The sequence below is a fragment of the Tupaia chinensis genome, unplaced genomic scaffold (genome assembly GCF_000334495.1).
Source record: "Tupaia chinensis unplaced genomic scaffold, TupChi_1.0 Scaffold143646_1, whole genome shotgun sequence".
Lineage (NCBI taxonomy): Eukaryota > Metazoa > Chordata > Mammalia > Scandentia > Tupaiidae > Tupaia > Tupaia belangeri.
Window position 1 is genome coordinate 937,494 of NW_006203494.1, and position 10,766 is coordinate 948,259.

General features: G+C 55.8%; 1 protein-coding gene across 1 annotated transcript in view; it reads left to right on the forward strand.

The window, feature by feature from the left end:
• The window catches only part of EPB41 (erythrocyte membrane protein band 4.1), a gene marked incomplete in the record, with an annotated part of 98,272 nt that overhangs the window by 42,265 nt on the left and 45,241 nt on the right, over window positions 1–10,766 (forward strand). The window contains 2 exon segments of the mRNA XM_027766723.1: window positions 4,314–4,504; window positions 10,197–10,259. Of these exon segments, the coding sequence (XP_027622524.1) occupies window positions 4,314–4,504; window positions 10,197–10,259 (254 nt within the window).

A 10,766-nucleotide genomic window follows, 5' to 3' on the forward strand; every position in this document is an offset into this window, starting at 1 on the left:
CCCCCCCGCGGCCTCAGCACCTGCCGGCAGGTGGACAGAGCCGTCCAGACTGCCAAGCAGCGGGGTCAGCTGGAGGTCGGCTGGTAATGACCCTGCGGGTTTTCGGCCTTATTTTTGTCATATTTTTTGTTCTTTAAGCCATTTCCATGTCTTTCTTTTTAAATTTTTTTAAGCTTTTAAAATTTAATCTTACTTATCATTTTTATTATAATTTTAAAAATTTGAACAGAGAAAGCCAGAGAGAAGGAAAGTGAGAAAGCAAGCCCCAGGTGTGGGTCCTGACCTGTGGCCAGCCCCGTGGGAGTCCAGCGCCTCGGCCCACGCACCGCCTGCTGGCCCCTCCTGCATTTCTGTTTAGCGCTGACAGCCCAGGAGCGGCCGCTGTCCTCGTGAGGGTCCCAGAGCCTGAAAATGGCGTTCTGGCCCACTTGGTCCCTCGGCAAGCGGAGCGGACCTCGTCCTCCCCGGACCCTACAGCCCTGTCCCCACCTAGGCCCGCTGCCAGCTCCTCATCTGGGAGACCAAGCATCCGCTGGCTCCTCTGCAGCCCACAGACAGGCGGGTCCCCTAGCATAGTAGTGGTGTACCACATGGAGGAGGCCAGGTGCCACGTCGCCAGATGGGGCTCGAGTCCCGGGCCTGGCACTCAGGCCCTCCTCACATGCCCAGGAGCCTGCTGGGGACATGGAAGAAAGTGGGTTGTGGCATGACCAGATCCCAGTGCAGGTCATTCTCCCCCACGCCCACGCACACATAAGTGTCCTCTGGCATTAAAAAATGTCCACGTGTGGAATTTACATGAGTGCTGCAGCAGAGCCGTCGCCCCACTGCCACCCCTGCACCGGCACAGCCGGCAGAAACGGTGGGGCAGCGAGACTCGGGAGTTACTCTCCCCTGCTCAGCGCGGACCTGGGTCCTACTCTCCACTACTCTAAGACATGCATACCGCGTGCCTGTCGTCGCCAGCCCAGAGAAGCCTGACCCTCAAGTGACAGGTCTATAGGACTGTCATACTGTCACCAGGCGGCCGGGCGGCGGGGTGGAGATGCCTGGAGCCCCCATGGCTGACCCAGTGGCTTGGGAGACATGCCGGGCGCTGGTGTGCCCGAAATCCCTAAGGGAGAGAAGGACGAGCAGGCGGGGGGTGGCCGTCCTCCATGGAGGCTTCTATACTGATCTCTCTGTCTCTCTGGCAAGTGCACGTGTCCTCTGCCCCCCAGAAAAAGTCTCACCTCTGGCACTTCCCTTCGTCCAGACCTTCAGAAATGGGGGACAGTGAGTTTCTAGTGAAGCGTTCTGTATATCCCAAGCTCTTGTAATAGCTTACAAATGAATAAAACGGAAGAGTGAGAATAAATTACTACCCCAGCACTGGGATATATCAAAGAGCACTGAATTAAACACTTTCTTTTGGTTTTGGAGAGGATTTTGCTATAGGGCTCGTGCGCTTGCCAGAAAGACAACAGAAAGCAAGAAATCACCCCCAAGGGGGGATGGACACGTCACAATTTTTTCTCTTGGGACCTTGGGCACGCACACACATGCTCCTGGCGTGAGTTAAGCCACCAGGCCCGGGACTTAAACTGCAGTCGACTACATGAGAATCCAGTGGTGTAACCATTACACCAACTGCCGGTCCTTGAATTAAATACTTTTCACAGTTTCCTGGAAGATGTGTGTACTCACTGTGGAAAGAGAAGGAGGGAGAGAGGGGCCCCGAGTGGCCACGGACTGCAGCCCCGTCTCCTCCTCTCCACCCTGTGGGTGTCTAGGCATGCACACATTGGCACCCGGCCCGATTTCATGCCCCAGCTCCAAGACTTGGACTGCCCAATGGCCATGTGGCATCTGGCCCCCTTCACCACCAGATCAGACCGCAGGGCCGGCCTGAGGCCTCGCCGTTAAGGGAGCCGGATCCCACATGTTCGGCTAGGTGGTTTGAGTCCTGAACCTGGAGGCTTGGAAAACACACTGGGTACGTGTGGGTGGTGGGCAGATGGAGGAGAAGGAATTGGCGTGTGACCATGCCCTGGTGGTAGGGTGCTTCCTCCCGGCCCCCCTCTCTGAGGAGCACATGTGCTCTGCAGCTAGAAAGCAAAGATGACTACAGAGAAAGAATTTTATCTCAGTGAAGCCGTTAGAACCCGCGAGCGCACAGCGACAGCTGCAGAACTCCGTTGTGACCCTCAGCTTGCAGCCCCCCTTGCTGAGAACGAGAAAGCTGCGTCTCCCCAGGGCTCCCGGTGGCGTCCCACTTGCATTGCCGATCAGCGCGTGCAGTTCCTGTTGCCTACCATGCTCTTAGAATAGTGCTGACCCGCAGAGACTGACCCGCTCGAATCTCAGGATACAAGGCGCCTCATGCCCACCGACTCTCCTCCCCAGCCCTCCCCGCCAGCCTCATCCTTGATAAAGGAAAACGCTGGCATCCGTGGGGCCCTCGTCTTGTCTCCTGAGGACCAGAGTGGTCGGTTGGAGCTCACCTGGGATTGGCTTTGTGGCTGCCCACGCTCCCCCTGCATCAGGCCTCTCTGCGCCGCGAGGCCCCTTCCCCGCCCTTGGGCCCTGGAGTGCCCATGCCCATGCAGACTCAGACCGAACATGGCAGAGAACAGCGGGGGGGAGGAGGTGTGAACACACACGACGGCAGTCATGTCTCACAGCTGCGAACACAATATTTTGTCACAGTCCCCCGCGTCAACTGTTTGTTCTGCCATCTGCCACTCGCGCTTGGGCTGGCAGGGAGTACCAGCTGCAGCAGGGACTTGCGAGAGGCCACGGGTTTTCAGTGCGGATGGAGGCTTTGTGTTCCTGCTGTTCTCCCTGCCGGCCACTAGGGGAGCCCTGCCCTCACTAGCGACCCTTAGGCGCTGACGAGCGTTTCTTGGTGTGTATATGAAGTGGTGTGGGTTTCGGTATTTTATCTCTCCTGCTTAATGGAACTCTCTCGGTTCTCTTCCTTTGTGCAGCTTTTCGCTCTGGTGTGTGTGTAGAGGGTGCGTGTGCCCACTGGAGAGAGACCGAGGGCAGGAGAAAGCCCCCATGGGGAACCGCCAGCCTGTGGTCCCTTCTCCTTCTCCTTCCCGTTAGAATTTAGGAAATATACATGGGCCCTGCATGTTTTCAAGTCACCGTGTCCAAGACTCGAACCACAGGATCAGCCATGTGGGATCCAGCTGCCTTACCCACGAGGCCACAGAACCAGCTCAACATAGATCCGAACTTCTCAGGGTAAATTACGTCCAGGATAGCCCGTCTTAAAGGCGGGAAGGCTGTAATAAAAACTGTAATGGTTTTCACGCAGAGTGAGCAGTACAGAAGTCTCCTGGCAGGCCGGGGAGTGCAGCGGCCACACCACACCCCACAGCTGGGAATGGCGTCCGTGTGCACCCCGTGGGCTCCCTTAGGAACCGGAGTCACGGCCAGGGCTGGGCTGGGGCAGATGGTGGCAGGAAGACCCTGTTGGAGGGCTGCTGCACAGGAAGGGATAACGACCTCCTATACCAGTGGGTCATTAGGGGCCAGGAGGGGTGCTGGACTGCCCTACGGCTTCCTGTGGTTCGAGTCCCGGAACTGCAGCTTACGTTCTCGCTTTCTCTCTGTCTCTGCCTCTCTCTGGTGAGTGCGTATGTCCTATAAATAAACACTAGATAAAGAATTCTTTTTAAAATATATTAAATCATAGGGACCAGCAGTTGGTGTAATGTCTATGTCACTGGACTCCCATGTAGTCAACCATGGTTCGAGTCCTGGACCTGGTGGCTTAAACTCACGCTGGGCGTGTGAAAACCTAAAACAAAAACAAAAACGTGAATTCTGAATAGTCCAGACCCAAGCAGCGAAGAGCTGAGAGGACAAAGCCTTTGTTGCGTCTGCAGGGCCCCATGTTGTAGACCCCCTTTAAAACGGGCTGCACAGCCGTCTCCCTCAGCCAGGGTTTGTCAGCCCCAGTAACCTGGGCCTCTGCAGGACCAGTCAGCAGATCTGTGTTTCAGAAAGGGTCTGTGGGAGAAGCCAGGTTTAATTAATAGTCTTTCCCTCCGTAGACAATGTTGCGGTTCTCGACGTCGCAGGATCCGCCTTCGCGTCCCCGCCCTTTGACTCCCTCCCACCCCGAGTTCAGCGTGTATGACACGGGGCCAGCAGCTGTCTGCTCTCTGACGAGGGCACACCTAGCTCTCTTGTCGCCCTTGGTCACCTGGCAGAGCACGAGGGTGTGTCCTAGCCCAGGACAGTAGCACCCGCACTGTCCTCGGCTCACAGCGCGGCAGCCCCACCCTCACCTGCCTCTCCTCTCCCCTGTTCCCTCACAGCCACTGTGGACTCGGCGGACCGGAGCCCCCGGCCCACCTCTGCACCAGCCAGCGCTCAGAGTCAGGGCCCAGAAGGCGACGTCCCCGGTGCCTCTGTCAGACAGGCAGTGGTCCCCACGGCACAGCAGCAGGCGGAAAAGGAAGGCCAGCCCCCCGAGCCGGCTGAGCCGGAGTCCTCGGAGGTGTGGCAGGTACGTGGGGCCTGGGGTCTCGCCAGTTGTTTCTGTTTGGGGATCTTAACTCTTTGACCAAGAAGGAACCCTAGTAGTGACTCCTCCCTCGTTCTTCCTGAAGTAAGGCACTCCTGAACCCCTGAAGTATGATAGCACCCATCCTCATGACAAGGCACCGTCCCCGAGATCTGCAGGTGGCCCACTCAGCTGGTGGCCGTCCACGCTGGTCCAGAAGGGCCTTGCATTGCTATTAGGAGTAAACCGCGCTATTGGGATTCAGATGTGATCGTGTGTTTCAAGACACGGCATCCACATAGTTTCCAAAGAGCCAGCGTCATGGCAGCCTGTCTGGGGACTGCTCAGACCCCACGCAGCTTCACAGAGCGGGGCCCCGAGACACAGGAGGCGAGCGCACTGTCCCAGCTCCATGGTAGGCAGCCACCAGTCTATCCCCGGGCTTCAGGGGTCACAGTGGCTGGTCTTTGATAGGTCGATGAGGTTTTGTTTTGTTTTTGATCGAAATTTTTGGTACAGGACATGTGTGTTCGCTGGAGAGACAGAAAGTGAGACGTTACCCCCAGGAGGGATGGCCACGCCGCAGTCCCCTCTCCTCCGTTCTCCTCTTGGAATCTTGGGCATGCGCACACACGCCTGGTGTGAGTTTGATGCCACTCGTCCAGGACTCGAACCGCAGTCAGCCACTTGGGAGTCTAACACGTAACCATCGCACCATCTGCTGGTCCCAAGTCCTACGGGCTTTTTTTTTTCTCTTTTTAAGAGAAATTTTTGCCATATGACATGTGCACTTGCTAGAGAGACAGAGACAGAGAGAAAGCGAGAAATCACCCCCCAGGAGGAATGGCCATGCTGTAATCCCTTCTCCTCCATTCTCCTCTTGGGATTTTGGGCACACATGTGTCCAGTGTGAGTTTTAAGCTGCCGGATCCGGGATTCGAACTGTAGTTGACTACTGGGAAGTCAAGCAACGTAACCATTACACCATAAACTTTTTTTTTGGAGAGGATTTCGCTATAAGGCGCTTGCGTTCTCCAGAAAGACAGAGAGAGACAGAAAGCAAGAAATCACCCCCCAGGAGGAATGGCCATGCTGTAATCCCTTCTCCTCCATTCTCCTCTCGGGATCTTGGGCACGCACACACACGCACCCAGCATGAGTTTAAGCCACCGGGTCCAGGACTCGAACCATGGTCGACTAGGTGGGAGTCCAGCGACATAGCCCTCACGATAACTGCTGGTCTCTCCCATAAACGTCTAAAACCCGTGTCAGCAGTGGGCTGAGGCACTAGCTTGTGTGTACTGCAGTAGAGACTGCTCAGTGTTGCCAACAGGCGTAGGATAAGCAGCCTTCCTGAGAACTCGGCCTGTATGTGCTGTGTCTACTAAGAGGTTTCAAACCATGTCGGATGCCAGTAGACGCTCTGGACTGGGCAGATGGGTTGGTCCTGCTTTTGGAGCCAGGAACACCTCGTCTCTCTGCAGAGCAATGGACACCTGTCTGTCGCAGCTGTACTCGAGAGCAGCTGCTCGGCACGGCGCCTGGTCCGGCTGTCCTTGGAGGTCACTCCAAGTCTGGAGTGAAAAGGTGGAGTGTATGGCAGGTGGCAGCACTCTGTCCCAGGCGGGGGTGCGGGGGCTGAGCCTGGACTTCCAGGTCTGCATCGTCCCAAGAGACTTGCACCTGCAGGGTCCTGGAGCCGTCCCTGGCAGGGACTGAGTGGCAGCTGTACTCGTGTGGCAGACTGCAGGCCACCTCGGGAAGGCTGTTCCCGTGGCGGCACTGGCAGAGTTCAGGGTGGCTTGGAGCTCGCTTATTTGTGGCAGTTAGGAAGCAATGGTGACTTCCCTGAGCCGTATTTGTTACATAAAGCAGCAGTAGTGAAGAGTAGCCTTGTGACTGTAAATTGTTTTCTAACACTGCCTGACACGTGTCCCGTGGCCCACATGGTGAGCTCTGCTCTGCAGGAGTGGAGGGGGGACATCCACCCACGCCCGTCTCATCCCGAGCTCTCCGTTGGGCATGCACCAGTGACTGGCCGCGTGGCCTGGGTCTTAGAGGGAAGTGGAGTCCTCCCTTCCTGCTGTGGGGTGCCGAGGACCCAATGCCGACAGGAGCCATTATTGATGTAAACCTTCAAGCTCTGTACGCTAGCTCTGAAGACTCGCTCAGTGAGGAAATGGCACTCAGAGAGGGGAGGTCACTTGTCCAGGGCCACATGGCACACGGTGCCGGCCACTGGCATCCCTGCTGCTGGGGGGAGCTGTCAGGCTGTCCAGGGTTGCTCCCGGTCTGACAGTCTCACAGCTGCAGGCTGTTCGCCTTAAGCTTCTGTTTCCTTTTTACCGTAACTCTCACCATCACTGTTAGTATTTATTTATTGCCAGGGGGCCCACATGACTGCCCAAGAGAAAGGGGGAGAGAGTGAGAAACACCCACGATGGGGCCCTTCCAACACCCTGTCAGGATTTGGGGCATGCGTGTACACAACCCCAGTGTTCTTTGAAGCACCAGGACTCGGGTTCGGCATCTGGCTTCCCACGCGGGGCTTCCCCTGCTGTGCTCTGAGGCTGCTTGGTTGGGTGCGGGCCTCGGCTCCCTAAGTTCTGTCCTATAGCAACCAATGCAGTGACCGGGCACCCCGAAAGCTGCTCAGTGGGGTTAGGATGTGCTGGGGCCAGTAGATGGCCTCGCGGTTTCAGCGCTGGACTCCCATGTGGCCGACCACAATGAGTCCCGCACCTGGTGGCTTTAAATATGCCAGGCGCGTGTGCGTGTGTGCCCAAGGCCCCGGGAGGAGGGCGGAGAAGAGCTTGCAGCGTGACTGTCCCCTCCAGGGGAGATTTCTCACTCCCCCTCACTGTCTCAGTCTCTCTCCGCCTCAGTGAGCACATGCCCCCTAAAGCAAAAACCTCTGAAAAAAAGAGAAAAAGAAAGAAGAGTGTCAAGGACCAGCCCTGTGAGAGTGCTCCGGACACCGGGGCCCGCGTGGCTGGCCGTGGCTGACCCTGGCACCCGTAACTTGAAAAGCACGCCGGTGTGTGAGTGAGCGCCCCAGCCCCCGACAGGACGGAAACGTGGAAGGAAGGGTTGCCGTGTGATCACAGCATTCGGGCGTGCGCTCTCCCTCTCTTCCTCTCTCTGGGAGCGCACATGCCTTTGGCAATTAAAAAAAAAAAAGGAAAGAAAAGAATGTGACAAAACCACAGATTGGGGAGCTGGGTGGCGTGGTGGTGAAGGTGTTGGACACCCCCACACGGCCGACGAAGTCCTGGTCGGTGACTGCTTTCTCGCCTCCACCCCAACTCCCTCTCTCTGCCTCTCTGGTCAAATTAAAATAAGTGGATGAATATATAAAGTGAAGTCACTAATTCTTTAAAAAAAACATGCACACACACACAGATGGAGGAGGCTCTGTACAGAACTTGACCGAGGACTTGACTGTGCCATAGCCTAGTGATTAGGGAGCCAGATCCCACATGGCAGAGACAGAGCCACCGCACAGTTCAAATCCCAGTCCCGGTGGCTGGCAAAACACGCTGGGTCATCCCAGAATCTCTGCAGGATGGGGAAGTGGCGGGATGGGGCTGCAGGAGTGCTTTTGCCCCTCTCTCCCTCTCCCTCCCTCTCTCTGGAGAGCTCAAGTGCCCTCTAGCAATTTAAAAAAAGAGAAAGAACTTGCTATCAAATGCTGTTTGATTCTTATAAAAACAGTCAGTTTTCTAATTTCGAAATATCCAGTGCTTTAGGCATTGTTGACCGTTACGCTTCCTGTTAAACTGGTGGGGTGCTTGTGCTTGCCAGAGAGGGAGGGAAGGCAAGGAAAGCCCCACGGGGTGGCCATGCCTCCATCCCTTCCCCACTTGGTCTGGACTGGGGACCGTGGTCAGTCGGCCACGTGGGATCCGGCGCCTTCACCACCACGCCACCTGCTGGCTCTAGTCTGCCTTTGCTGTAATGACTTCCTTTTCTGAGTATAAAAAGGCTCTTACTAAAAGTTTTTCAAAGCCAGGCAAGAAGCCTATTTTTATTTCTAGTTATGATGTACGTCACATATTAATATCTCTGTAAATTTTAGCGATTGTTACTCAAAGTGCTTCCAGATCATTACGTTAAAAAAATGCACAAGTGAAAACACCTGGTTAGAGCACTAAGTAAGCCTCGTTTTTTTTTTTTAAAGAATTTTTGAAATAATTATTTATTTAACTTTATTCATCCACTTATTTTAATTTGACCAGAGAGAGAGAGAGGGGAAGTGAGAAAGCAAGCCACCAGGTCCAGGACTTGAACCATGGTCTGTCCATGAGGGAGGGTCCAGTGCCTTAACCACCACGCTATCCACTGGTCCCTTTTTTAGTAATTTTTAACAGGTAATTATAAAAAACATTTATTTTCTGTTTTGAAAATGTGGATATCCTCATTACTTCCTGAGCCTTGACAACCTGGTGGAGCGCTGGCTGGGCCCAGGCTGCCGGCTGATGCTGGCCTGGGGCTCCGGAGCTGCCCGACGCCACCGGAGGGCGCTTCCCCGGTGCACAGGCACAGCCTGTATAGGGACCCTCTGCCGGTTCCCCTCAAATGCAGGTGGAAAGCGCCCCCTCGGATGGCGGATGGCTGGCGGCCGCACGGGTCTGTGCCACCAGGCCACCCTCCCCGTTTCTCCTCCCTCACTCCCCGCGCCTTCGAAATTACAGAAGGCTCCAACAACTTCAACAAGCCAATGTCTTACCCTTCTTCTTTCTTTTTGAAATGACGGCAAAGCAGAAGCTTGCAGAAAGAAGTGAAGATCTGATAAGGATGAGGAAGGTTAGCATGTCTCACCTTCAGAACCCGCACCTCCATCTCAGCCATGCTCACTTCCCGGGCCGCGAGGCAGCGACCGTGCTCCTCATGATGGCTCCCTCGGCGGTCACGCTCCCACGGCAGCTGTCTGAACACGCACACGGCAGATGTGTCTGAACACATTGCAGATGTGGCCGTGAACGCATGTGCACACGGCAGATGTGGCCGTGAACACGCACACCTGGCAGCTGTGTCCGTGAACACGCACACCTGGCAGCTGTGTCTGTGAACACGTGCAAACCACAGAAGTGATCCCCTCTGCCGCGCAGTGAGAGACGGTGACACCCCAGTAGGAAAGAGCCTTCTAAGTGAGATGACGCACAAGTGAGGGCCGGGCTGTCCTTCGCCTTTGCCTCGTGAGAGGGCTGGTCCCGGTGGCATCTCGCGCCGGCTGCTGGCAGTACTTGCTGTGTGTTTTCACAGAAGCAACTGCACCGTGGCCACAGCGGGAAAGCGTCCGGCACGCTCGCAGCGTTGTAAAGCATGTCCCCACCTCCTGCTCGGAGGAGTCCGAAGCTCTCTAAAGCCGGGCATTGGAGGGCGACACTCACGCAGCTCACGGCAAAGTGAGCACATGACAGCTTGTTACATAAGAGGCCGATGGGCCGCGGGCACTGTCTGCTCAGATCTGTCACTGCGTCCCTTCACCGCTCACGGGCGACGTCTCCATTTGCTGGCGGGATCGTGTGCTCCATGTGTCCTTGTGGCTCTGTGACCATTTCATGGTGGCGTGTGCTGTGCTGCGGCCATTGCATTTTCAGTATTTTCGGTTTGCCAGTTTGCCGTCTTTTCCCGCAAGAACAACATTTTAATTTTTTATGCTTTTCTGTTTTTCCCCCTTTCATTTTCACAGAAAAAGAGAGAGAGACTAGATGGTGAAAACATTTATATCAGACATAGCAATTTAATGTTGGAGGTTTGTATGAACTCGGGGCTCATCTCGGCCGGCAGCCGGACCCTTCTGCACGCTTTGCCCAGCCCGCCCTCCTGTGCTGCGCCTGGTTTGCACGCCGTTGCATGGGGGTCGCGGGTCTCCGTGCTACTGCATGTCGGTGGTCACAGAGATAAGCAGTCATCCTCCTCGGACCGTCCGGCTCCCGTCTGTCACACCTGAGAGATATATGATGGGCTCTGCGTCTGCCCCTCGTAGCCTCGTGGTTCTACCCACTTCGAAAGTCCCGCCTCCTTACTAGAAGCTCCTTGAATTTTCTAAGACCGCAAACTCCCACTGTCCTAGAAACAAATGTGTCCCGTTTTCACTTTCTGAACTGAAGGATGCAGGAAATAGAAAAGCAGGAAACGTGACCACAACTCAGGGTGGACACCCACGTTGGGGATGCAGGAAGGACAGGAGGGCAGTCGGGGGAGGAGGCCGCACTCGGTGAAGGCGAGTGTGGTGTAGACGGCCGCCAGGGGGGGCTGC